This window comes from Mirounga angustirostris, unplaced genomic scaffold (genome assembly GCF_029215605.1).
Source record: "Mirounga angustirostris isolate CCGP_5_RB_7025 unplaced genomic scaffold, mMirAng1.0.hap1 SCAF_11, whole genome shotgun sequence".
In the NCBI taxonomy this organism is placed as follows: Eukaryota; Metazoa; Chordata; class Mammalia; order Carnivora; family Phocidae; genus Mirounga; species Mirounga angustirostris.
Genome location: NW_026991719.1, coordinates 125,234,330 through 125,261,798, shown reverse-complemented (window position 1 = coordinate 125,261,798; position 27,469 = coordinate 125,234,330). Strand labels below are relative to the sequence as shown.

The following is a 27,469-nucleotide window of genomic DNA, read 5'->3' as shown; positions in this document are numbered from 1 at the left end:
GTGGGCTGAGTGGGGGCCACCCAAAAGATCTGTCCACATTCTAATCCCTGGACCCGTGAATATGACCTTATTGGGTCTTTGTGGCTACAGTTGCAGTAAAGATCTCGAGATGAGATCATCCAGGATTACCTGGGTGGGTCCTAAATCCAATGACAAGTGTCCTTATAAGAGACAGGAGAGGAGAGACCCAGACACAGAGAAGGCGGGGTGACATTGGAGGCGAGGATGGCAAGGATGTGGCCACAAGCCGGGGAATGTGTGGGACCAGCAGCAGCTGGAAGAGGCGAGGAAGGGTTCTTCCCTCGAGCCGCTGCAGGGAATGTGGCCCTGCTGGCACCTTGATTTCGGACTTCTGGACTCAGAGCTGTGAGAGACTCAGTCTCTGTTGTTTTAAGCCACCTGGTTTGCGGTACTTGGTACAGGAGCCCCAAGGAGGCCAACGCACTGTCTCTGGACCTTTGCACTGGCTGCGCCCTCCTCCTGGACTGCTCTTTTTCAGACATCCACCTCAACCAGGTCTCTGCTTAAATGTCCACTCTTCTGAGCCACCATTTGCCCTAGCCCCTGCTCTCTCTCTCTCCCTTGCTCCCTGCTGTATCCCAGCACCCGCCCCTCCGCACATAGCAGTCCAGCCACTAGAATGAAGGCCGGCTCCTCAAGGGCAGGGATTTTTGTCTTGCTCACTGTGGCCCCAGTGTAGATTTGGTGACTGAAAGTAGGAAGGCTCTCTTCACCTTTATCACAACCTGTATATGTGAAATAACCTCAGTTTCATAGGAAGGAAACGGAGGTGCCCGGCATCCAGTACGACCAGTTGTTAGTGAGGGATGGAACTGCAAAGAATCAGCCCCAAAGGGGAAAAGCTGGGAAAACGATAAGGCCAGCCGGGTGCCTGCTAGTTTGGAGAACAGAGTTGGCTGCAGTGGAAAAAGCCGTGGGGCTTGGGTGCGGGTCTGTCCGCCTCTTAGCAGTGAGCATGCAGAGTGCCAGCATGTGGGGAGGGGGCTCAGACACAGCTGGCTTCCTTCCCTCTCACCATGGGTAGAAAGGAAGGGGTCAGCAGGACTGTACTCCCCCTGGGGGCTCTAGGGGATGATTCTTCTGCGCCTCTTCCAGCTGCTGGTAGGGTCTAGGATGACCTCATCATAACTAGTTATATCTGCAAAGACCCTATTTGTAAAGAGGGTCACATTCTGAGGTCACTGGGGGCTAGGACTTCAACATATCTTTTAGGGGGACATAATTCAATCCATAACATCACCCAATATCCATTCCAGCCCTCTCCTCTGGGGATAAGACCCCAGTTTTGTTCAGGGCATCAGTGGGCTCAGCCTCAGGTGACAGGTCATGACAATCCTGTCTCCAGTTTTCCCCAGCCTCTCTTCCAGCTAAGGGAGGCCATGTGATCCAGTTCTGAGACCTAAGTGGAAGTCTGCTGGGCAAGTTTCTGGAAAAACTGTTGCTTTCTTGATAAAAGGGGACAGATGCAGTTGCCCTTGCCCTTTCCCCCTTCTGTCCTTTGCATATGTGACAGCAGGTGCTTCAGCAGCCATTTTGTGATCGTGAGGCAAAGCTAAGCTAATTCGATACTGGGCCTTGCCAGCGCTCTGCTGCTGAACCGAAGCCAGCAAGCTGCCCCCAGATTCCTTACATTGAACAACATGGGAGTTAGGGATGCTGACCCCTGGCAGAGCCGAAAAATCCACGTGTAACTTTGAATCTCCCAAACCTTAACTACTAATAGCCGGCTGTTAACTGGAAGTCTCACCAATAACAAACAGTCGAGTAGCACACATTTTGGAGGTTGTATGTATTATGTACTGCATTCTTACAAAAAAGTCAACTAGAGAAAAGAGAATGTTATTAAGAAAATCATAAGGAAAATACATTTATAGTATCATCCTGTATTTAACACACACAAAAATCTGCATGTAGGTGGAGCTGTACTTGTGGCCACGTTCCTGATACACTGTGTGCGTTTGTTCTTCTAGTCTGAGGAGATCACCAGGGTGTGTTCTACTCGCCTTTTCCTTTGTCTTTCTCTCCCCACCTCTTCTCAGCCTGCCTGACTCATTCTCTCGCCACCTCCTTTCACAAGTACCTTGTTCCCACTGAACTAGCCGGAACATGGAAGAAAGCATGTTATATATTAAGCGAGGAATATTTTCACTGAGAAAAAGACAAAAGATTAATTTGATTCTTACCTCCTTGTTTTGATTTGATTTTGTTTTCCTGTTAGAAGTCTTTGCCAGAAAGTTAAAAAAAAAAAAATCTTGGAACAATGATAAGTTCTCGGAACTGTGAACATGGGACACACAGCTCTGTTTTACATTATGGTCAAGGCCGTTATCAAATATGGGCTGGGCTAAACAAAGGCATCATAGGGACAAACGCATGCTCCTGATTCTGAAGGTAGGCAAGACATACGTCTTAGTCATCCTCCCAGCCCAGCACACAGTTACATGTTCAGTGTATGTCCGGGGGACGAATGAGTGACTGCACGAGAAATGCAGGCTCACTAGAGATGATTGGAACAATAACCTCGGAATCAATCAAAGCTAACACATGTGCAAGACGTGGACACTGAAATCACAAGCCGTTGCTGGGAGGAAGTGGGGGAGGCCCGCGAATGAGGAGCTATGTTATGTCCACAGACTGAAGGGCTCAATATTGTTCAGATGTCAGTCCTCCTCAAAATGATGTATAGATTCAATGAAATCCCAATCAAAGTCCCAGCAGGCTTTTTTTTTTTTTTTGTCATATAAATTGACAAGGTATTCTAAAACTCATACAGAAATGAGACAAAATTAGGATAGACCAAAGAGGTTTGAAAAAGAACCACATCAGAGGATTCACATTACCCGATTCCAAGACTTATTATAAAGCCACAGTAACCAAGAAGAGTGTCACGCGGGCATAAAATAGACCGGCATAGAGAGTGCAGAAGTAGACATGCGCACAGCCAGGTGGTTTTCAACCAAGACGTCAAGGCAGTTCAACTGGGGAAAAGATCATCTTTTCATCATCTCCAGATGGAGCTGGAGAAACTGGACACCCATATAGAAGAAAAATAAATCGTGAATTCACCTCACACCACACGCGAACATTAACTCCAAATAGGTCATAGACCTAGCTCTACAAGTCCCACAGGAAAACAGAGGGTCAAATTGTAGTGACTTGAGTTTTGCCAAGACTTCTTAACTGTGGTACAAAAAGTACAAACCATGAAATTAAAAAATCCATTCACTGGGCTTCTTCAAAATAAAACAACGTCTGTTCTTCAAAAAACACTGTTATGAAAATAGAAAGGCAAACGTCAGTCTGGAAGGAAATATTTGCAAAACATGTGTGACAAAGGACTTGTATCTAGAACTTTACAACCACATGAAAAGACAAAGGAATCAATTACAAATGGGCAAAAGATTTGAACAGACACTTCACCAAAGAAGATATACGAGTGGCTCAGAAGGACATGGAAAGATGCTCAGCATCATTAGTCATGAGGGAAATGCAAACAGAACCACCGCATGTTCATCTAGGATGGCTAGAATCAACAGGATGGACAGGTGTTAGGGGGCAGGTGGAGAAGCTGGAGCCTCCGGGCACCGCGGTTAGGGAGGTAAGACTTTGGCGCTGCCAGAGGGTTCCCACGGGCCCGGCACTTCCACTCCTCACTATATGCCCAGGATAAATGAACACACGTCTGCACAAACACCTGTGCACGGATGCTCATGGCAGCTTTATTTGTCATGGCCGCAAACCGGCAACAACCCAAATGTCCACCCCCAAGAGTCCGACAGGGATCGCGGTCCCTCCACACGACGGAAGAGTGCTCGGCAATACCAAGTGAGGGGCCGTTACACAGGGCGACGTGGCCGCGCCTCGGAATCATTCCGCTGACCGACGCGGAGGGACGGGAAGCAGAGCGGTGCTTGCGGCAATGGAAGAGGGGAGGGGCAGGAAGGGGGGCGACGGAACCTTTGGGGGTGCTGTTTATGGGCATCGTCTTCACGTGAGGTCCCCGACACGCCAGGAGTCGGGCCTGTGAACATCAGAGCCATTGGGCTGGCTACGCTGGTGCACTTGCTGGTCATCCACGCGCGGAGTCACGCGCTCTAGCAGTTACCATTTACATGACCTTCCCCTCCTCAGTCTTAGAATAATTCTTCCATGCGAACAAAAAGTTGCTCCTCATCAGGAACCAGAGAACTTCACGTGGCATCCCAGGCTTCCCTGCACTCTGCTCCCGATGACCAAGTGCCCCACAACCGTCCTACAGAAAACCCTCTGCTCTCCCAGGGCTCCTGCCCACAGGGCTCCCCCTCCTTCCGTCTGCCCTGCCTGACATCCCTTGAGCTCTGCTTCCCTGATACTCCTGCTCTGGCCTCAGGACACCGCTTGTCACCTCGGCTACCTAACAAGACAGACATTTAGCATCCCCGGCCGGGGGCCTGCTGTGCTCCTCCGGCTGAGGAAAGGAGTGGAGGTCCTGACGGTTCACGGGGCGTCGGCTGTGGCAGAGGCCCGAGCGCCAACCACCGCCAACCCCAGCAGGGAGAGCAAACCATTCCGGAAACATTGAGAAGCTAAGGCTGTGGGACCACGACGGCGACGGGATCCTGAGCACCCCCTATCCGGGCCTGCTTTTTCCTCCCGTGGGGGAAAAGTGTCCAAGGCCCCCCGAACACAGCGCTCACCCATTTCTTTGTTTAGAGCAGAGCGAGTCTTGCGGGCAATCTGAGCAAGGTTCTAGACACGGTCCATGCTGGTGTCGTAAAGCCCCAGAAGTGGATGCTGCCGTCAGCCGGGTGACACTGCAAGGACCCCCACCCCCCCGACCGCACTCACGGTCGGCCGTGCACGGGCAGGGCAGCTGGGGCAACCGGAACCTAGAGCGGCCAGGATCCGGTGGCTCAATGACTGTCAGAGATGGGGGACAGAGGAAAGGGCCAAGGGCCCCAGACATGGGTGGGGGAGGAGGGAGATAGAGAGGTTGCAAGACCAGGGGAAAGGGCTTCCAGGCCTACAGGACGGGCGGGTGTCCACGCCGGAGTCCCTCCACGGACAGAGGCCGAGAAGCGAACAGAAGGGGGAAGGTGGAGCGGCCTCTGTACAGAGCCACCTGAGTGAGTGCAGGTGCTGCCACGTGGCCTGAAGACACAGAAGCAGCTGGAGGGAAGACACAGCTGTGCCGCTCTGCCCTTCCTGGTCCCTGAGTCGCGGTGTCCCACTGGCCTCGGATGGCTGCCCTTGATTCCCAGCTGTGCCGCCCTCCAGGGTTTCGGCCTCACCTTCACCCAAGCAGAGTCTCTCGGCCCACCCCCGCGATTCCACACTTAGAGCCTTCCCTGGTACTGTAACCCAATTGCTACCTGGCTACTTTCAGCCATGAGAGGGCTCCTTTCGAGGCCAGCACTCGAGACCCTCCTTATCTGTCTGCCCCCGAAGTAAATGAATTCAGTCAGGACAGTTTACCAGTTACGTGGGGGGTACTGCGACAGCATTTAAACTGCTCTTGAAAAGTGTCCATGGTGTCGGAGGGCAAGTGGCCCAAGGCTTAGACACGCTACGCACGGACACAGCATCTCGCGCGGCCATGTCTGAAGCAGATGACCAGTCCCGAAGTGCAAAGGGGCTGGTGTCCAGGAAGTTCTTGGGGAAAGCAAGTGTGGGCCATCATTGCTGTCCCACACAGAGCACTTTAGAAGGAAAAACACAGGGACCCCCTCCCCCCCGCACACTCTGACTTTTATTCCACGCAATACCCGTCCAGCGCATGTTGCGCACCTGATCACCATACATGAGAGAAAATGATACTCATAATTGCACCGCAGTGAAAATCTCATGAAGACAAGCAAAATTATACAGAGAACTGACAAAAAATGCCTTGCTATTTTAAATGTCATTTATCTGGGTAAGCATTTGGGGACCCTGCGGCCTTTCAGGGCGCTTGAAAACCAGAGCACAAGTGTCCGGCAAATCCACGGTCTGCTGAAAACACCTGTACATTACCCCCCTGTAGCCAGTCATCTTTGGGTATGGGTCCCATGGAAAAAAGGAGCTCACATTAAAAGGCAAGTTGGCTTGTGCAGCAGAACCAATGGGATGACGTTACACTGGCCTGCAGGAGTGAGGCTGTTCACTTACGATAGTGATGGAAATGGACATCAGAGCCCATGGATCTGGTCTCTTTCTGGTTCCCCTCACGTGGCGGTTGGCGTCCCAATCCTGGTCAGGCCACGGTTGAACCAAATGAGACTGGAGTCCAAGTGCATGGCCTCCTGCCGCTGTTCCTTGCTCTGCATGGGGACTGGATTCCCTGGCAAAGATCGTCTGCGCCTCAAAAAACCCCCCACATATTTCTCAACGACCTGCCCATGGACTTCAAAGACACTGTTCCTAATACTTCTTTTTCCATCGGAAAACCCCAAGTTGCAGATCCGTTTGACCCCTCAGACAGGACTGGAGCTCATGTGCTAAGGGGGCCATATTCATCTCACATGTTTATGAAGTGCTGACAAAGATGAACGTGACACAAAGAGCAGAAGACAAAGGACAAGGGGATACAGACCCAGTGAAAGGGGCTATGAGATAAAAGCAAGTTATAAAAACTCTAGAACTTTGCATAAGTCGTATAAAACTCATTTTAATATAGCTAGATGAAACTTCTCTATGTCTTTGTTTCTATCTGTGTTTCTCACTTTTGGAGTCGTCCTAGTGATTAGAGCTCCAAGAAGCATGCTCAGAAGGAATTCTGTATTTCCAGGTCTTTCCTCTCTCTCCAGATGTCGTGTCGAGCCTCTCCTGTGTGGCAGGGAAGGCGCACATGCTCCTGGGAGGCCCAGTGGGGGGCCTCCAGCACACCTATCCCTTGCCTGCTGGAGATCTGGCAGTGAAGAGGGCTGGAAGGAGGTGGCAAGGCAATCAGGGCGCTGGGCTGAGAGCACCCATGGGTAGAATTCCTGGGCCCAGCGCGGATGGAACAGGGCAGAGCCTGCCAGCCATGGCCCTCCCCCCGCCGCCCCGCCCCAGCCTTGCAGTAAAGTGCCATTCGAAGGGTCCGCCCTGTCTCTGGGGGGCTAAGGGGGAGGAGGGAGAAGAGGGGCCAGGCTTGCCACCATACTCATCAGGGCTCCGTTCCTCCTGCCTGAGGTCTTCTCACGGGGCGGGGGATTCTTATTTAAGCAATGATTCACCAGCACTCTCATGCGGCAAAACCCCCTATCTTCTGCTTACATTACTCCTGAATGCAAAATTATTCAAAGCAGCTGAACCTTCAATATTATAAGAAAGGTCATATGAAAGGCAGATCCCATGAGAGAGCCACTGCTGGGCACGCTCTGTGCAAATTCCTAACCCATCTTGTTTCCTTCCCGACGCGCACCGGCCACAAGACGTGGCTGCTTGAGGGGCCGCAGCCAAGTGTGAGGCTTTAGGCACTGAGGGTGGGGAGGAGGGGCGGAGAGGCCAGGGTGGTCTTTGCTGGTGGGGTCGGGGGAGGGGGGCAGAAGGCAGTGAGGAGGGTGAGCCCGGTGCGCAGGGAAGACATGCGTTGCCTGGAGCCCCCTCCTGTGAGAGACCAGAGTGTCCCCCATACCCCGCCCCCGGGGCTCTGAGAAGATGGGACCTGGGTGCGGCCGCTCCTCTGAGAAGCGGCTGCGGGTCCCCACGCAAGGCTGTGGCTTTTCAGGCACAAGGACAAACGGCCTGGAAAAAGAACAGGCCCCCGCTCGGCGGGATCGCAGGGTGTCCCGTTTGTCCGCCCCGACGGCCCTCCCTGCGGCCCGACAGCCGGCCACGAGCGGCCCGCGGAGGTATTTGCCCAGGTGCATTTCCAGACCATCTCTGAGCTGATGACCGGGAGGTGCTGTCGCAGTCCAGCCACAGGCTGCCTGCAGCCTTCTCTCAAGTCCCCTCCGTTTGCAGGCGCTTAAAGGAGGAAAGTGCTGTTAGTGCTTCCAGCCGGCCACGCGCAGACGGCCGGGGTGAAGCGCGCGGTCCGGCGAGAGGAAGCCCGCTGCTCCTCAGTAACTCAAGGCCCCCGAGCCCGCGGCGCGGCTCTCCTCACGGCGCGGCCCTGAGCCCGGGCAGCGCACAGGGCCCGTCACCAGCCCGGGCGACGGCAGCGGGCGCCGCCGGGTTTCCAAGCCAGCCCTGTCCCACCCTGGCGCGGTCAGACGGCGCGGGCGGCCGCCGCACCCACCGAGTCTGCCCCGAGGGTCTGGCCCTCCGGCTGCGGCCCGGCAGGGGGCCTTCCGAGGGCCAGAGAGGCGGGCGCCTTGCCGCTGTCACTCTTCTCCGAGGGCCTCGCGCCGCCACGGGGCTTCCGGGGATGGCCCAGCCACCGCCTCCCCTGCGAGGCGCTGCCGCACTCGGCGCCCCGGCCGCTCGCGCAGGGCTCCTGGTGGCCGCGGGCGCACGGGCTCCCCGCAAGGCCGGCGCTCCCGCCGAGGGCCCTCCCGCCGAGGCCGCTCCCGCCCGGGCCCTGGCTGCCTGCGAGCGGCCGCTGGCCAGCGTGCGCGGGCCGGGGCTCCGGGAGGACGGGGCTGCTCTGGAAGGCCGTCCCGCCGTCCTGGCATTCGTAGGGCCTCTCCGGGCTGTGAATGGCCTGGTGCTTGAAGAGGTTGGCTCGCCGGCTGAAGGTCCTCCCACACTCACTGCACTCGTAGGGCTTCTCACCGCTGTGCACCCGCTGGTGCTGACTGAGCCCCGAGCACCCCCGGAAGGCCTTCCCGCACTCTTTGCACTTGAACGGCTTCTCCCCACTGTGGATGCGCTGGTGGTGGATGAGCTGGGAGACGCCCTTGAAGGCTTTCGGACACTGGCTGCACGTGTAGGGCTTCTCGCCGCTGTGGGTGCGCTGGTGCTCGATGAGGTTGGAGCTCCTGCTGAAGGTCTTCCCGCACTTGCTGCACGCGTAGGGCCGCTCGCCGCTGTGGATGCGCTGGTGCTCCAGCAGCGCGAAGCTGCGCCGGAAGAGTTTTCCGCACTCGGAGCACTTGTAGGGCTTCTCGCCGCTGTGGATGATCTGGTGCTTGACGAGGTTGGAGCTGCGCGTAAAGGTCTTCCCGCACTCGCTGCACACAAAGGGCTTCTCGCCGCTGTGGATGCGCTGGTGCTCCAGCAGCGCGAAGCTGCGCCGGAAGAGTTTCCCACACTCGGAGCACTCGTAGGGCTTCTCGCCGCTGTGGATGACCCGGTGCTTGATGAGGTTGGAGCTGCGGCTGAAGGATTTCCCACATTGCTGACAGAGGTAGCGCCTCTCCGCACCTTTGGAAACCTGCTGCCTTAGAACTGACTCCTGCCTACCACTGGGGCTACTTCTCTGCCACATCTCTCTTGCGTCCCCTGAGGAGCTGCTCTGACCTCTCTCCCTGCGGGGGCCAACCCCGCCGGAACCTGTCTGGGGAGAATGAGCATGTTCTGCTCCGAGCTCCAGCGCTTCCCCTGGCGGCCTGGCTACCTGGCTCTTGTTACCGGCCTGAAGATCGGTCCTCGGGAGTTCTTTTCGGCAATGCTTCTGCTTTGAAACCAACGTCCTGTTCTCTATCCCGTCACCTATATGGATAGAGAACACCCACTGGTGTCACTCTCCCTGCGACTCTATTTAGGGTTCGTTCTCCCTCCTCACGCCCACACCAAAGCTGACAAGGAATGTATCAGGAGATGAGGACATGGGGGGAGACCCAAAATGACTGTCCACAGACTGGACAGCAAGAGGGGGGAAAGGTGGGAATGAGCTGGAGGCAGTGGTGTGTCAATGGGGACTCCCTGTGAGATTTAAGTCTGCCACAAAGGGGAATTTCCCACCCACAGCGGTCACGCTGCCCTCCTTTGGCTGCTGCTCTTTGTGACTGACTCAGGCAAGCCAGCCCAGCGCCCCACACTCACCTGTCTGCATCCCCGCAGCGGCCCGTGTTCTGCAGGTGTCTGCTGCCCGGGGCCCCTCCCCTTGTTCCAGCCAGGAGACCAGGTGAGGCTTGGAGGATAAAAATCCTGCCCGTGGAAAGGAAGCGGATCAGTCACTCTTGAACTCAGCCCAGCCTTAGCATCTTCACGAACAGAGAACAAGGAACCCTCTAAGAGAGCGCCACTGGGAAGGTCCAGAGAAAGGACGGAGTCTCTTTGAGGAAGCAAAGGGATTTGAACGTCCAGGGGCCAGGTGGGCATGGGGAGTCCGAAGTCGATGGTGACTGGGGCCAAGAGGATAACGATGTTACTATTTGGCCTGCGGGGAGGGCAGTAGGCTTATGGGAAATGGAGCCGGGATCCATGGGGGGCAAAGTCCCGGGGAGTATCAGGAAGCAGACAGAGCTGAGGAATGCCTGTGCCTCGAGAGTCAAAGACCCGTGTCCATCATCAAACAGAACAGATGTCTCAGTTCCTTACGCCAAACTCAACTGATGATTCCAGAACTCCCCTTTGAGCCCTGGATCTGCGCAGTGAGGGTCAGAAACTAGTCTCCCTCTGTGTGGTTAGATTAGGGAGATTAAATCTGTAGGGAAGAAATGGAGCAAGCAGACCCCCTGCAAGCCCGCTGAAGCGGGGAAGCCTGCCCAGCTCCTTTCCAGATTTCTCCAGGCTGGAAAACCAAGTGCATGTCTTAACCTTGATACAAGGAAAAGGAGCAGCTAAACTCCGTAATGTGAAATGAATGTACAATTCAACCTTGATAAGAATGAATTACGTCTACAACAGTGCATATAAATATTTAAGGATAATACGCATCTATCTTTTGGATAGAAGAGGTTTACTTAACCCATGAGTTTATATGCAAAATAAATTTGATGGGGGCCCACGCATTTACCACTTACAGGTCAAAACCATTTTAGCTAAAAACTGTTCTACTGAGACAAAAGCTGGGCTCCAGCAGATTACTGCTCCGGTGGGAAAATGCATTTATTCTTGGGCTCACAGTAACCAACAAACAAAGAAACTTAAAAATAAATTGAGTTCAGAGACAGAGTAGGGGGATTGGATGTACGTGTCAGATCCTTACCCAGTGACACCAAATGACGATAGTTCTCCAGCATCACTCTCTTGTAGAGGATCCTTTGTCTGAGGTCCAGAAGCTTCCATTCTGTCTTGGTGAAGTACACGGACACGTCTTCAAAAGATACTGGCACCTAGAACAAGCCATTCCTGTGGCTGCAGGGGACTTCACCGCCATGAGTCCCAGGATGAGCGGGCAGCAACTAAACATGGGGCGGGGGTACCCAGAGAACTCAGCAGTTAAGGGGAGACTTGGAGTTGCAAGAGTTGTGAGGCCGGGACATGAAGAGGTGGCAGATGGAGACAGGGAGCCCCACTCACCTTGGGTCTGGCCTTCAAGAGAATGGCGGCCATCGCAGGGGTGCAAAGAAGCTAAGGGGATTGGAAAAAGCCAAGTATGAGATGAGGCCCGCCCTACTCCAGCATGACCTCATCCAAGTTAGGTCCTATTCACAGCTACTGGGGGACAAGACTTCAGCACATCTTTTTGGGGGACACAAGCCAATCCATAACACTTTCCCAAACTGAGCTTCTGTCCTCTCTCCTCACCTGGGTGGTGGGCCACCAGACAGGGAGTCCTGCCCGCCTCGTACGAGGCTTGGCTTCCTCCTTCTCATTTCCAGCACCGCCACCCCAACTTTCCAGCCATCCCTGGAAGCTCCACTGCCAACTCCTCTTCCTCTCAGCTCAGGGACCTAACAGAAAAACTCCAGAACATGCGTGCGTGCGCACACACACACACACACACACACCCCCCACTCCACCTGAAATAGACCTGCTCTCAAGGAAAAGAGAAAGACCAGAAGAGTGAGATGCACTCTGGAGGGACCCACAAGAGCTGGGGGAGGGGTGCCCTCTAAAGGAGTGACCTTCAGGCTGAGAGCTGAAGGCTGGGGGTGAGCAAAGAGAGGAGCAGGCTAAGGGCATGGCCCATATCTGGCCCTCGGATGGGCCCAAGCTCAGTGGTCACGGTGCTGAAACTGGGGGCAGGGTGGGGAGTGCAGAAGGTGAGGCCATGTGGGCACTCTGGGGACAGACAGGAGCTGGGGCTCATGCTAAGGGCAGGAAGAGCGTGTCACTGCCAAAGTGGACAGAATCAGATTTCGCCACATCAGTTCTCAAGACCAGAAGACAGTTTGCTCCAACGCTGTTTGCACCACCCAACTGGAGACCACAAGGCGGAACTCCCCCGTGGGGAAGCATAAGAACCAGGCGGTGGCTGGCAGGGGAGTGGGCCGCGAATGCTCATGCTGTCTGGGCGACCGCAGCTTATTTCTGCTACAGGAGAGAGGGTGAGGGGACAGGGTCGTACAGTATTTAAACTGCGGCGAAGTCCCTTATCACCAGTGATGAGCTGTCCATCAGCATTGGCCCAGAATCAATAAACTCATGTATCTGACGAAGAAATATATGCTAATCAGATAGGAAGAATCCCTGAAGGTGGGATGGACACTACAACCACTGGGTGAAAGACCATGTGATGTCAAAATGTCTTCCCCTATTTACTGCTGGTCACAAGACAGAAAGCTAACCTACCGGTTGGACAGAGCTGGGACCCACCTGCTGCGGGGATGCCACCATGGGAAGCGTGCGAGGCTCTTGTCAAAGTTTGACCCCATTCTAACACAGCCTTGGGAACCCGCACGCAGTTTATAAAGGATCTTGGGGACTGAGGGACCACTTACACACCACAAGGAAGCAACCGGCCCAGTCCAGAAGGTGGGCTGTACCCAGCCTCCTCTGCGTGTCAGTGTCATGGGGAAAAGAGAGACTGTTCTAGAGGAGAAGAGGTGTACACGGCCAATAGGTCAAGTGCAACGGAAGTCCTTGATGAGATGCTGGCGTGCAGGACAGAGGAGTCAAAGGCACTGTGGCTCTGGGGCCCTGCGCTGCTCATGTGTCGCATGCATAACGGCACCGGGTCGTGGAAGGAAATGTCCTTCTTGAAGTACTTAGGGAGAAAATGGCATGTAAACTTAATTTAAAATATCTCAGTAAAAACAAAGGAAGGGGAGTAGGGGGAGAGAGAGAGAGAGAGACCGAGAGAAGGAGGGAGGGGGAAAGGAAAGAGGAAACAGAAAGAAAGAAAGAGAGAAACAAGCAAATAAGGCAAGCTCCAGGCCTCTGGCAACCCTGCGAGGTGGACCCCTGTGTTCTGTTAGACTACTCGCTTTATTTGTCTGTCTGCTTAATGGCATTCACAATTAAAAGGGAAAATAGTTGGTGGTCCCTCAATAAGTAAACATAGTTATCACACCACTCAGCAATTTCACTCCTGAGTGTATGTTCAAAAGAACTGAAAACAGGTGTTCACATCAAAACAAATGCATCCAGCTTAACTGCAGCCTGATTGAGAGGAGCCAGAAGGCGGAAAGAACCCAAGACAGTGACCAAACAAAACGTGGTCTATACACACAATGGGATGTTATTTGGCCATAAAGAGAAGTGAAGCGCTGATCCATGCTACAATATGGATGAACTGTGGAGACATCATGATCAGTGAAAAAAGCCAGACATGGACACAAAAGGCCACATCCTGGATGATTCCATTTATGTGATGTAATCTAATATTTCACAAGAGCTGTCTTGACCTAGTTTTGAAGTTATGTGTAAAAATTCTCTTTTCTCTGCCTTTCTTGGGCAGTTTGCTAAGCCCCGACCCCAACTATCTCCGTTTTTGGGACCCCTCTCTCTGGGACCACCAAACACGCTCCCCCAATTCCCCCTTATCTGGGCCAGGTACCAGACAACTAGGGACAGCCCCAATGCCCCAGAGCCTGAGAAATCATCCAAATTAGCCAATGCACAGGGACCCTGCAGAAACTACCTACCCCTACCCCAGGTTCCCCCCCACACACGTGGCCCCACATGGCCACCTCCTCTCCTTCAGAGCTGTAAGTAACAAGGAAGTTCTGCCTTTCATTGCTCTGAATGTCACGACCCGTGATTTGCTATCAAGAAATCTTTAAGTCCTGGGGCGCCTGGGTGGCTCAGTCGTTAAGCGTCTGCCTTCGGCTCAGGTCATGATCCCAGGGTCCCGGGATCGAGCCCCGCATCGGGCTCCCTGCTCGGCGGGAAGCCTGCTTCTCCCTCTCCCACTCCCCCTGCTTGTGTTCCCGCTCTTGCTGTGTCTCTCTCTTGTCAAATAAATAAATAAATCTTGAAAAAAAAAAGAAATCTTTAAGTCTTATAAATCGTGTGACACCTCCAGCACCGGAGGGTCAGAGAGCAGATCAGTGGGTGCCAGTGGCTGAGGGGGAGGGCGCTGGGAGCAACTGCTTCATGGAAGGGGTTTCTCTCTGGGGGGATAAAAAGGTTCTAGAACTAGAAAGAGGTGGTGGTTGCCCAACACTGTGAATGTATTTCATGCCACTGAATTGTTGGTTCTAAAGTGGCTAATTTTATGTTATGTGAATCCCATCTCAATAAAAAAAGGGGGGAGGCAAAAGGTGTCACTGTCAAGTAATCCTTCTGATGTCCACAGGTTATGCTTCATGATGACATGCCGTCAGCCCCCGGGGGACCGGCACAAGCTAGAAGTGTGTGTGCGGGGGGAGAATACTGATAACAGCAAGGCTTTTCAGGCCACTCCGAAAATGTTCTGAAAAACAGCACGAGCTTCTTTTTTCCTTACCATGACTGTGCTGCCAGGTCATGATCCATTTTGGAAAATAGACAAGCCGAAAGGAAGAAATGTTCTCTCTAGCCACCCCCCGACACACATGCTGGGGTCCCTTCCAAGACCCCAAGAGAGAAGAGATTGTTGAGCTGTGACTTCCTGAGAGAAACACACTACGGACAGGGGTAGCCTGTAGACGGAGACCAACACTGAAGTTCAAAGGCACAGGGCGCATCCAGGCGCCACCATGCGAAGTGGTCACACCCAAGGGTCCGTCCTCGAGACCTAGTCTCCTAAAGTCAGCATACTTTCAAATCCTGGGAAGAAAGATATGGCAAGCTCTCCGCACAGACCCTAAGGCCAAGTAACGCCCCGGCAGGAATGGGGTGACACTCCTGAGCATGTGCATAAGGAAGAATCAGGAGGGACACTGTGGAACTGGAGAGCGGTTTCTCCTAAGAGCCTGGTGGGCTGCCAGAACAAAGGAGAAGCCGAAGGATGAGTCCAGGCCCCGAAGCTCAGGTCTCCCCGAAACCCGTCACTAGGCATACAGGTGGAGGTCCATCAGACATCGGTGCCTCAGGCAAGAAGCCAGGAAGGCCCTGTCAGCCTGGGTAACCAGGGACCGTCTGCCAGCCTCCTCCAAGGCTGGTCCACCCTAAGGAGGGGAGCAGAATCCCACCGTGCTTGCTGACTGGCCCAAGTAAAGCCGAGTATGTGGGGCCACCCCCCTGGGGGAGGAGAGGGACAGTGCTGCCAACTGAAACGCATCATGGCTCAAAAAAGGGAGAGGCAGTGGGGGCGGGGGGGGGCTTCAGGGCTGATGCCTACAGCAGACCAGGAGATGGGGCTATTTCCCCAGAAAAAGAAAACAGAAAACAAACAAACAACATGAAAGGCAGTCGGCAATCCCACGCAGGCAGGATCGGGAACTGGGGCTCTTCCATCTGCCAGGAGTGACGCAGAGCCTCTGCAGTCAGGCTTCTTCCTTCCTGGTGAAACTTCCTCTGAGGTTTGGCAATTCAAGACCCCAACTGCCTCCTCCTTGCTCTAGTAGTCTTTCCCCGGGGGGAACACATCACTTGCCACCCACCTGGTGGAAAGGCCTGGAGACCCAGGGCCTAGGGAGGCCACAGGTCAGCCCAGGGCCTCCCCACTGCCCGACCCAGCAAAGCCCTCTGAGCATCATCCTTGCAACTGGTGTCTCCCCTGCCCTGGGGGGCGGGGGCCACAGGCTGAACTGGTCATAAAGAGGGCTACCTCCTAATGGGGTTCTGTTGTTCCCTGCTCATGGCCCTCCCTGGGGTGCCCGTCTGACCTGGCCCTCCCCTCCCCTCCCACCTGCTTGCTCCCTACTCCTGCCACACTGTCTTCTGAGCAGTCCCTCCCCCACACCATGCCACTCATACCTCAGGGCCTTTGCACGGGTTCTTTCCTCTCCGTGGAATATTCTCTCATCTCCTTCAAGTTTTTCAGAAATACCATCACCTAACCACCTACTTAAACTTGCAACCCAGCTCCTTACCTGCCTTCCTCTGCTCTGTTTTCCCCATGGCACCTACCACCATTTAACACAGTCTCTAACTCTGAATTTAACATGTTTGCTGTTTGTTGTCTGTTTCCTGCCACCAGAACTGGCCCCGCCGCAGGGCGAGTTCTGCTGTTTCGCTTCTGACATGCCTGCAGCAGCCTGGCCCACACTGGCTGCTCAGCGAGTATCTGTTGCACCCGAGGACTGCTGAACAACTAGTTCCCCGGCTCAGCTCGGTTCCCTCCCTCTCCCGCTCTCAAGGGCCTTCCATCCCACCCCTGGCTTCCTCTCCTTACGCCTTTTCCTGGTGTGCTCCTCACCACCAAGGGGCACAACGCCCCGCCCTTGAGAGCCCCCGCAATACGACCGGGACCCACACGGCCTGTGCCTGCTGAGTTCACCAGGTGCCCCTCGGCAGGAGTGCCGCGACCTCACAACGCCAGCCTGCCCAGCGCTCCCAAACACAGGGGCGCAAAAATCCAAACTTACCCGCCGGGTGGCCGGTGCTCTCTCGCCAGTCCCAGGGTCAGAGGCGAACCGCAGTCAAAGGAGAGAAACTGGGAAACACCGGCTGCCTTTCCCAGGGCCCTCTCCCTCGCCCCCTCGCCACCTGCCGAGACAGGGCCCCCGCTCTGGGCCGCCGCAGCCCTGCCAGGCCGGCGTACTAGGGCTCCGCGGGCCACGGGGCTGTTCGCCACCCCCCACCCCCGCCTCTGGCAGGCCCGAGGCCAAGGCTGCCGCCTCCGAGAAGCCCGCCGGGACAGCGGCCCCAGGAGATGGCGGGATTCCCTGACGGGTCTCGACCTGGTCCCTGGGCGCTGCTCTCGGGGGGGCAGGCGCGTTCTGCGAAGCCGTCAGTCGTCTGTCCCAAGCGGACCAGCAGGGCCCGGCCCGCGGGCGGGGAGCGGGCGGGGCCGGGGCGGCGGCGGCGTGGGAACCCGGCGCGGGGGGTGGGGGGCATGGAGCATGCGCGTCGCGGCGGGAGGGCGGCCCGGCCCCGCGCGGGTCCCCGCGCGTCCCTCGGGGGTTCTGGGCTGACTCCCCGCGCGCCCTGGGGCCCTTCTGCTTCCCATCTGGGCTGCTTCGAGGACTTGGGTAGCAGTGGTCAGTCCGCCGCGGTCCCCCAAGGGGACAGGGGAGGGGCAGCATTGGCCGAGCACCTCCCATGGGTCAGACCCTGGGGCTTTACGTCCATCTAGTCATCTGTTCAGCCATTTGGGATCCATGGGACACTGCAGGGCACCCAGTAAGAGACCAGCGCCCTTAAGCTAGGAGGGCAAAGATGGGAAAATGGGGTGCACTGAGGAGGGGACTTGGGGAGGGCCGTGTGCAGACAGATGGAGGGAAAGGGAATAGCAAGAAGTGAAGAGCTGCGTCCGTTTTCCCTCTGCCGCTCCCACCCCCGCCCTTCCCATAACCTTCGAGCGGATCCGCAGGGTGGGCCTTGGGGTCTCCATTTTCCTACAGGTCACCATTCATGTGGCAAAATCATCATCAGTGGAGCACGTGTCCTGAGTCAACCGTGCTGTCCAAACGGTAGTCCTGGGAGACAGGGGCCCAAGGGTGTGTAGTAGCTGCGAACGCATGTGGCAGTCGGTGCTCCAGGTCACGTAGGCTCCTCCTCGACTCTGCGCAAGGGTCAGAACACTGAATGGCTCGTGTGGTGGGGGATGTCATGTCACATGTGGGGCCAGTCCTCGTACCCTTGGGGCTCCTGAGGCTTGATGGGGCCCTCATAGGGAGGCTGGTGGGGGCAATGATGCTGGGAGTGGGTGCCAGGAGGGACAAAACCCTTCCTTCCAAATAGGCCACCTTGGCATTTGCGGGCCTGAAGCTCAGCTGGAGCTGGAGGTTTTCTGATGATTGCAATTGTTGTTCTGGCCCCTGAATTTCCCAGAGGGGAACCACCACTGTCCCTTTGTTGTCCCTCCTCAGGGTGGCCACCACTGTCCTTCAACTCTCCCTCCCCGTGTGGCCACCCTCTCCCTTCACTGGCCCTCCCAGTGTGACTACCACTGTCCCTTGTTGGTCCCTCCACCATGTGTCCCCGGGTGCCACGCTGCCCCAAGACCCAGCCTCTTTCTAATGTCAAGTCTTGGCTGTGGCATCAGGCTGCTCTCTGCGCACCGGGGGAGGTCTGTCAGCAGCAATCGGGACCACGGTCTTCCTCGATCCTGCCCAAAGACAGAGAAGCCCTCCTCAGACAGAATGTGAATCCTTCCCTCCCACCCTGCTGGGCCATTTGGATGATGGGCTGCCCAGATCACTAATAGTTGCCCTAGGAATGCCATGCGCTGCTGGCCTTGGACCAATCAGATCTGCATCTGGATGTGAGGATGGGGGGGTTACCATGCCTCGAGCTGCATGGAGGAGGGACAGACACTTAAACAAAAAGGGGGTCCTCATAGCAAAGAAGAAAGGGGAAATGGCTGCTGGGAGGGCAGCCAGCAGTGTCCTGTCTCTAGGCATTCCTTTGGGTGACAGGGATTGTGGCCTGAAGGATCACCAGCTTTTCCGAGACGTCCGGTGGAGGGGAGGGTCGCCTTCCAGTAGCTCAGGCAACTGCTCAGCTGCACCTCGCTCCCCGGTGTCCGTTCCCACTAGTGGCCCATCCCCTGGCCCATGCCCACACTTGGGAGGGGGGGCAGGTGAAGCATGGCTGTGTGTGGATGCATCCTTGGGCCACTTGGAGCTTTCCATGATGCCCCACTTCTGTCCCTAGTCCAGACCTCCCCTCAGAGTCCCTACCCCTTATATCCAGCTGCATTCTAGACATCTCCACTTGGATGCTTCCCACTCACATGTCCAAAATGGAATTCATGATTTTCCACCCAAGCTGGTGCTCTTCCCAAGTCCCCAGCCACAGTGAATGGAATCCCCATACACCCATGTTAAAGGCCAGAATTCGAGGATGTGTCCCTTGCTCACCTTCCCCATCCAATTATTCATAGTGTTTGGTTAGTTCTCCACGTACTTTAGGTCTGTTAACTCTGCCCTGTCAGTCCCATGACACTACCACTACTGTTGTTCAGGCCGCCATCATCTCTCCTGGGACAGCCCCAACTGCCCCTCAATAGGCTTTCTGCATCCACTTCGTCCCCTCCCCTCATGATTCTTCCAAAAGAAAGCCAGATAAAGCATCTGGAAGTACAATGTGACCATGTCATACACACACGTGAGTGCACTTGCACCTCTGACTTCGAACTTTTCAATGTGTTCCCAACTCTTTTAGGTAAAGACCAACCATGAAGACCGCATGGTCTGTTCTCTAGAGCCTCAGTGCCCAGCACGCCCCTCACCCTGTGTCTCTCTGTTTCCCTCTGCGCCGGCCCCGCTGGTCTCCTTTCAGTTGGATACTCACCATGTTTCTTTCAGCCCCGGGACCTTTACACAGGCAGTTCCCTCAACTGATGTGAACCCCACCTCCCTCCCAGAAGAGGAGCAGAAAATGCCAGGTCTGCATTCTCTCAGCTTCCCTTGCAACTAGTGTATGGGTTCATGACCTGGTCCCACCAATCAGATGCACCTGCTGCCAACTGAGTCTGGGGCCAGAGATGGGAAGAAGCAAGGGCCACACATATTCCGCTAGGGTGGGTGGGTGGCAGCAGGGGCAGTAAGACCTGTTTCCCAAGGAGCAGCGGCAGCGGTGTTCTCATGACAGTACGTGCACCTTACCTTGCTGGTGCAAACCAGTGTCTGTGCCCAGTTGTGTGAGGCAGCTTCACAGGTGCCTTCACTAGCCCAGCACAGCAGCGTGATTCAGACCCTTGTTCCTCTCTGCAAAGCCGCCAAGCCTGGCTCTCCGGCCCTCCCCAAACGCCTGTGGAACACCTGCCATCCTTCAGCTAATTCCCTTTGTGCTTCTGTCAGCCAGTCTGCTTCTGTTGGGGTTCAACGAAGAACTATGATGGACTAGTTTTCTGCAGAGGCTGCATGATCTCCCACTGCGTTAGGTACTCCCTGCCCTGGGTTCAGGGTCGCCATGTGCCCTTAGAGCTTGGCAGGTCTTTACACAATCCATTATTGGCTCTTCTTTCTCCATCCTTCTTTTAACATTGGTGTTTGTTAACAGTTATGAATATTTAGAAGCTTCATATTACTTGTTGGAAAACAGATCGATAGCAATGATCCATTTTGAGAAACTGAGAGGAAAAAAGATTTTAAAAAGAAAGTAAACAACAGAACAGAACCTTAGTAATCTGTGGAACAACATGACAAGGTTTAACATGTGTATTTGGGATGGTAGGAGAGAAGACAGAGAAGGGGAAGAAAAACTACTTAAAGAAAAAGTAACTGGTGTTTTCAAAATTTGGAGATAGACACAATTGACAGATTCAAGAAGTTCTGTGAAGCCCAAGGACGATAAATACAAAGAAAAGTCACATGTGGCTGTATCGTAGTCAGAATACTGAAAACAAAGGATAAAGAGAAAATCTTGAAAGCAGTCAGAATTAGCCAAAGCACCATGTTTAGGAGAACACTAACAAGAACTCAAATGAGTTCTCATCAGAAACAATGGGCATCAGGAGTCAGTGGGACAACATTTTAAAGTGTTGAACAAGAACAAAAAACAGGTTTCAACTCAGAACTCTCTATCTCTGGGGAATAGATTCTTCAAATATGAAGGGGAAATAAGGACCTTTTCAGATAAATGAAAGCCAAGAGAATTCATCAGTAGACGTGTGCTAACAGAAATGATAAAGGAGGCCTTTCAATCTAAAGAAACACAGTAGTAGAAGGAAAATTTGATTTTTGGGTAGAGATGAAGAACACCAGAAATGGTAAACATGTAGGCAAACATTAAAGAATACTTATTTGCTCTTATTTTTTTTAATAATACATACGACTATTTAAAGTAAAAATTATAATAGTATATCATAGGGTTTATGATATATGTAGATGTAATATGTATGGCAACTACAGCATAAAGGATGAGGTAGAGGGCGAATGAATCTATCTGGTGGAAATCTTCTTACATTTATGTAAAGTAGTACAGTATTAACCACAAGTAGACAAGCGAACAGTTAAGGATATATATTATAGTCTCTAGAGCAACCACAATGAATCAATGCAAAATGAGAATTGCTTAAAAAAGCAACAGACAAGGGGCACCCGGGTGGCTCAGTCAGTTAAGCATCTGCCTTCAGTTCAGGTCATGATCCCGAAGTCCTGGGATCAAAGCTCCACGTCGGATTCCCTGCTCAGCGGGGAGCCTGTGTCTCCCTTTCCCTCTGCCTCTCTCTCTCTCTCTCTCTCAGATTAATAAATAAAATCTTAAGAAAAGCAACAGACAAGTTAAAATGGGATTTAAAATAATTGATTATCTCAGGCAGGAAAAGGGGAACGTAGGGACAAAAATAGATTAAACAGTGCTACAGACTGAAAGTTTGTGTCCTTCCCAAAATTCACATGTTGGATCCTCATGCCCAGTGCATTAGGAGGTGGAGACTTTAGGAGGTGATTAGGTCATGGGGAGGAGTCTTTGAATGGGATTAGTGCCCTTATAAGGGAGACTCCAGAGAGGTTCCTCACCCTTTCTGCCATGTGAGGACATGATGAGAAGATGGCTGTTAACTGGGAAGTGGGCTCTCACCAGATATAAAATATGCCAGCACCTTAATCTTGGACTTCCTAGCCTCCAGAACTGTGAGAAACAAATATCTGTCGTTTATAAGCACCCCAGCCTATGGTATTTTGTTATAGCTGCCTGATGAGCCCACTAAGACAGAAAAAGCATACACTTAAATCCTATCATTCAAAAATTATACTCAATGTTAATGGGTTAAACACTCCGATTGAAAGGCAAAGATTGTCAGAATGAAGAAAGAGCAAGGATTTTGCTATGTACAAGAGACACAATTTAAAAATAATGACTCAGATATGTTGATAGTAAGAGAATCCCAAATTATATACCATGCAGAGAGTAAGCCTAAGAAAGTGGGAATGGCTATATTAATATTAGACATAATGTATTTAAAGACAAAGAATATTGCCTGACGTGAAAGATAATAATGATGTAAGGGTCAATTAGTCAGGAACACATAGAATTTATAAATGTACTAGTACCCAATAACAGAGCTTCAAAATATATGAAATAAAAGTTGACAGAATAAAGAGAGAAACAGACTTTTTCATATAATCATGAATAGGTGGAGATGTTAACACTTCCGCCTTAGGAATTGATACAGCTAGATAAGACATCAATAAAAATATAGAATATCTTTGTGACATCACCAAGAATAGAAAATAAACTTTAAAGAAAATTTGACCAGCTTTGCAAAATGAGCTCGCCATCTGCACGTTTCCTCCTCCTCCAACTCCACTGCTTTGTGGGTAGGCCCTTTTACTGGCGGAAGGTCGACGGGGCGCCGAGCCCCGGCGATTGCTTCGCGAGGCGCACAAGCCTCGGAACATCAGTCTCGGAACATCGATCTCGGAACATAAATCTCGTGAGACTCACCGGCACGTCACTACAGTAACACAGGGCCCCGTCACGTGCTCTCCTGAGCCAATCGTTTGCCTGGTAAAGAGAGGCCTCGAGAACTTTCCGCCCTCTGCGCCTGGGGGCTTCTGGGAGCGCCCGGAAGTGCACGTGGGCCTTAGCACCGCGTGCTGGGGAGGCTCCGCCGCACAGTTCCCGGCTGTGCCGCTGACGAGAGTTCTTCCGAGCTTTCGGAGTGGGCTTGTGGAGTTGTTCACGGAGTGAGACAAAGTAAGGAGATGCGCACGGCCTCGGGAGTTACGGGCAAGGAGGAACGTTGGGTAGGGGCCCTTAGCTGCCCAGTCAGGGAGTGGAGGTGGGTGAGAGGGCTCCTGTTGGGGGGCGGGAGGGGTTGCCGGAATGGAAGGTTCCTAGCCGTGGCGGCCTGGTGGGGAGCGCTCCGGGGTGAGGGGAGGTGGGGGCGGAGGACTAACGTCTCCGCGTGTGGCGGTGTGGGAGCGCGGGGGGGTGGGGGGGCTCTGGGCTGAAGGAACGGCTGCCGAGGGAAGGTGGGGGCTGAGGGAACGGTACCCCGGTGTTGGGGGCCCCGAGAGGAGGGCTGCTGGCTGTGAGGGGGCTGGTCGGGGGCGGGGGGCGCTCTGGTGGGGGGGGCTGATGGCTGACTGTGTAAGAGGCATGGGAAGGGAGGGCTCCCGGCTGCTGGAGGCTGTGGGGGGAAGGCGGCGGGGGACGACTCCCTGGTGGGGTGCTGAGAGGGCAGGGTTGCCTCCCGAGCGCGTGGGGGCTAGCTTTGGGGGCTAGAGGAGAGGCCCAGCGGCTGCGGGTGGGGGGGGAGTGTGGGAGAGGAGGGCTCCTCCGGGCTCCGGACGCGGCGGGGCTGGGGGGGGGGGGCGGCTAACGGCTCCTCTGTGGGGGAGGGGAGAGGGGGGGCACCGCGCGGACGGTGGGGGCGACGGAGAGGACTCTCGACCCGAGAGGCGTGAGGGGAGCTGTGGGGCTGGGCGGGAGCTGGGACGGGAGGACGCCAACTGCCCCCGGCAGGAACGAGGGCTCCCGCTCTGGCTGTGCGGAGGGACGGACCCCGGGCTGCCGGCGCTACCGGGAGGGCTGCTCGGTGCGGGGAGGCCAGAAGCCAAGCACCGAGCCACTGCAGGCGCCGGCGCGGGGTGCGCGAACTGGGAGGGCACCTTGCTTCTGGGGGCCACAGGGACGGTGCGGGGCTGCGGGTGTGGAGAGTATGGGAGGGGAGGCTTCCTAGCTGGGGCGGGAGAGGGGAGAGCTAGCTCCCGGGGTGAGGACGCGGACGTAACGCCTAAGCCGGCGGGGCCGCCCTGCTTGCCAGAGACTAGACGGGCTCTACCACCCGGTGGGGGCGTGGTACTGGAGGACGCTCTGCGGCTGCGCAAACAGGATGGCGCCTCGCTGAAGGGGGGGGGGGGTGGGCTGGAACGTGGGGCCGCCGGCCGAGCACGTGTGGCGTTCCGGAGGGGCTCTGGCCCGCTGCAGTTGGAACCCCACGGGCTCCGGGTCGCCTCTGTGGGGGATGGCAGAGGGATTCCAGCAGGGGGAGGTGCAAAACCTTGTCCTCCACAGAAAATAAAGATTCGTTACAGGAGTGCTTTGCACACTCACCCACATATACACCGTATGTTGGGCCATAAAAAAGTCTCCATAAATTTTAAAGGATTGTGCTTTTGCATAATAACTTCTCTGGCCTCACGGAATTTTATTTAAAATTAAGAATAATAGAGGCGCCTGGGTGGCTCAGTCGGTTAAGCGTCTACCTTCCGCACGGAGTCTGCTTCCCCCTCTGCCCCTCCCCCTGTTCGGGCTCACTCCCGCGCGCCGCGCGCGGTCGCGCGCTCTCTCAGATAAAATTTTTTAGAAAATAAAATTAATAATAATAAAATATCTTTAAATATTTGGAAACCCATGGCTCAAAGAAGAAAACACGAAGGAACTTAGAAAATATTTCAAACTGATTAATGAAAAAAAATACAACTTCCCCAAATTAGGCAGCTAAAGAATCAGAAGAAAATGTATTACTCTAAGTAGTTTTATTATAAAAGAAGGACATAAAATCAGTGACCTAATGGTCTATTTAAAGAAATTAAAATTAAAAATAAATTAAAAAAATAAACTAAATGCAAAATAAGTTGGCTGAAAAAATACTACAGTTAAGAGAATAAATCAGTAATAGAAAGCCAATTGTAGACATTTAACAAACCCATAGGTTTTTTTTTTTTTAAGATTTTATTTATTTATTCATGAGAGACAGAGAGAGAGAGAGGCAGAGGGAGAAGCAGGCTCCCAAGGAGCAGGGAGCCCAATGCGGGACTCGATCCCAGGACCCTGGGATCATGACCTGAGCCGAAGGCAGACGCTCAACCATCTGAGCCACCCAGGCGCCCAGGTTTGTTTTTTTTAAGAGAAACAAAACTGATAAAGCCCTAGTGAGACTAATCAAGCAAAAAGGGAAGAAACACTTATTACCAACATCAGGAATGAAAGCGAGCTATTGCTACAGATCAGACAGACATTAAAAAGAGAATGCAGGGAATATTATGGAAAAATTTATGCCAAAAATTTCAATACTTGATATATCTCTTGGGGAAAAAAAGCAACTTCCTTTTTTTTTTTTTTTTTTTTTTAAAGATTTTGTTTATTTATTTGTCAGAGACAGAGAGCGCCTGTGTGCATGCACACAAGCAGGGAGACTGGAAGGCAGAGGGAGAAGCAGGCTCTCTGGTGAGCAAGGAGCCTGATGTGGGACTTGATCCCAGGACCCTGGGATCATGACCTGAGCTGAAGGCAGATGCTTAACCGATTGAGCCACCCAGGTGTCTCAAAAAAGCAACTTCTTAAAGTGATGCCAGAAAAATAGAAAATAGGATTAGCCCTACAGCTAGTAAATAAATTAGTGTATTATCAAAGAAGTTTTCTAAAATCGAACAAAATGGGGAGTGGAGGCGCTACAGGCCACCACTGTGAGGGACATTGGGCTTTGGCTATGTGGTAGGATAGGCTGTGTGGTATGAACACACCTCTCACCCCTTTGCACCCACAGGCTGAGGCTCACATTGTGAAAGTCTGTGTGTCCCTGTCTATTCCTTTCTCTCCACCCTCAGGTTCTCAGCAATGGCGATGCCACTGACAATGCTGGGTGACTGGTGCAGGTGGATGGGCGTGAACGCGCAGCGTTCCCTGCTCATCCTGGGCATCCCTGACGACTGTGGGGACGAGGAATTCCAGAAGGCCGTGCGCACTGCCCTGTGGCCCCTGGGCAGGTACCGAGTGCTGGGCAAAGTGTTCAGAAAGGAGCTCGGATGCAGGGTCGCCTTGGTCGAGTTTGCTCAGTATTTAAACCGAAGTTTGATTCCCCGACAAATACCAGGCAAGGGAGGACCCTGGCCTGTGGTCTTTCTGCCCCAGGCCCCCGACTCAGAGTCACAGGATAGACCAGATTTCCCTGCACAGCCCCAGAGGCATGAAGGGGTTGGCCAGGCAGGTGTGGCAGGAGCTGCAGGTGAGGCAGGAGCTGCAGGTGTGGCAGGAGCTGCAGGTGAGGCAGGAGCTGCAGGTGAGGCAGGAACTGCAGGTGAGGCAGGAGCTGCAGGTGAGGCAGGAGCTGCAGATGAGGAAGAAGTTGCACTTGAGGAAGGAACTGTGGGTGAGGCAGGAGCTGAAGATGGAGGAGTGTCAGATGAGGGAGCTGCAGGTGAGGAAGGAGCAGAAGATGAGGAAGTGTCAGATGAGGAGGGAGCTGCAGGTGAGGAAGGAGCAGAAGATGAGGGAGTGTCAGATGAGGAGGGAGCTGCAGGTGAGGAAGGAGCAGAAGAGGGAGGAGTGTCAGGTGAGGAGGGAGCTGCAGGTGAGGAAGGAGCAGAAGAGGGAGGAGTGTCAGGTGAGGAGGGAGCTGCAGGTGAGGAAGGAGCAGAAGAGGGAGGAGTGTCAGATGAGGAGGGAGCTGCAGGTGAGGAAGGAGCAGAAGAGGGAGGAGTGTCAGATGAGGAGGGAGCTGCAGGTGAGGAAGGAGCAGAAGAGGGAGGAGTGTCAGATGAGGGAGCTGCAGGTGAGGAAGGAGCAGAAGAGGGAGGAGTGTCAGATGAGGAGGGAGCTGCAGGTGAGGAAGGAGCAGAAGAGGGAGGAGTGTCAGATGAGGAGGGAGCTGCAGGTGAGGAAGGAGCAGAAGAGGGAGGAGTTTCAGATGAGGAGGGAGCTGCAGGTGAGGAAGGAGCAGAAGATGGAGGAGTGTCAGATGAGGAGGGAGCTGCAGGTGAGGAAGGAGCAGAAGATGAAGGAGTTTCAGATGAGGAGGGAGCTGCAGGTGTGGCAGGAGCTGCAGGTGAGGCAGGAGCTGCGGGTGTGGCAAGAGCTGAAGATGAAGGGGGAGTGTCAGATGAGGAGGGAGCTTCAGGTGACACAGGAATTGCAGGTGTGATAGGATCTGTGAGTGTGGCAGGAGCTGCGGGTGAGGCGGGCACTGCAGGCGAGGAAGGAGCTGTGGGTGTGTCAGGAGCCATAGATGAGGGAGGATCCTGGACCCAGCAATGGAATCAGGCCCAGCAGCCTGTGCCTGAAAATATGGCCTATCTGGCATTGAGAACCTTTTCTGGGATGGAAGAGCCAGACCAAGAGGCAGAGTCCTTTGAGAGTTGGCTGCACCATGTTAGTGACATGCTGTACATGTGGCGCCACGTGTCAGAAAGGGAGAGGAGGCGGCGGCTGGTGGAGAGCTTGGGTGGCCCCGCGCTGGATCTCATGTGCAGCCTCCTGGCAGAAAATCCTGACATGCCTGTGCAGGATTGCCTGGCCGCGCTGGTACAGGTGTTTGGGGACAAGGACATCTGCGTGGCTGCACGGCTCAAGTTCCTGACTTGTGCCC

At 54.1% G+C, this 27,469-nt stretch overlaps 1 protein-coding gene across 3 annotated transcripts; it reads right to left on the bottom strand.

Moving 5' to 3' along the window:
* Positions 1-1,637: 1,637 nt before the first annotated feature.
* On the bottom strand, positions 1,638-17,090 carry ZFP92 (ZFP92 zinc finger protein). Of its 3 annotated transcripts, none has more exons than XM_064574697.1 (5): positions 11,542-13,749; positions 11,314-11,364; positions 11,000-11,126; positions 9,892-9,996; positions 1,638-9,558 (listed from the first exon to the last, which is right to left on the bottom strand). In XM_064574697.1, the coding sequence occupies exons 2-5, from the start codon at positions 11,344-11,346 to the stop codon at positions 8,174-8,176; spliced, it is 1,650 nt and encodes a 549-aa protein (XP_064430767.1). In that variant the 5' UTR covers positions 11,347-11,364; positions 11,542-13,749; the 3' UTR covers positions 1,638-8,173. The 3 variants fall into 3 exon arrangements, with proteins under 3 accessions (XP_064430767.1, XP_045739822.1, XP_045739814.1); XM_045883858.3 differs by lacking the exon at positions 11,542-13,749 and adding an exon at positions 16,632-17,090 and having other exon boundaries at positions 1,639-9,558; XM_045883866.3 differs by lacking the exons at positions 11,314-11,364; positions 11,542-13,749 and adding an exon at positions 16,632-17,090.
* Between the last annotated feature and the right edge of the window lie 10,379 nt (positions 17,091-27,469).

Excerpts from the sequence above, each read along its gene's own strand:
- ZFP92 (XM_045883858.3), bottom strand. The coding sequence starts at position 11,346 with ATGGCCGCCATTCTCTTGAAGGCCAGACCCAAG. Across the intron at positions 11,127-11,313 it reads TCTTGAAGGCCAGACCCAAG|GTGCCAGTATCTTTTGAAGA; the intron begins GTGAGTGGGGCT and ends GGCTTGTTCTAG. Across the intron at positions 9,997-10,999 it reads TCGTCATTTGGTGTCACTGG|GATTTTTATCCTCCAAGCCT; the intron begins GTAAGGATCTGA and ends TTCCACGGGCAG.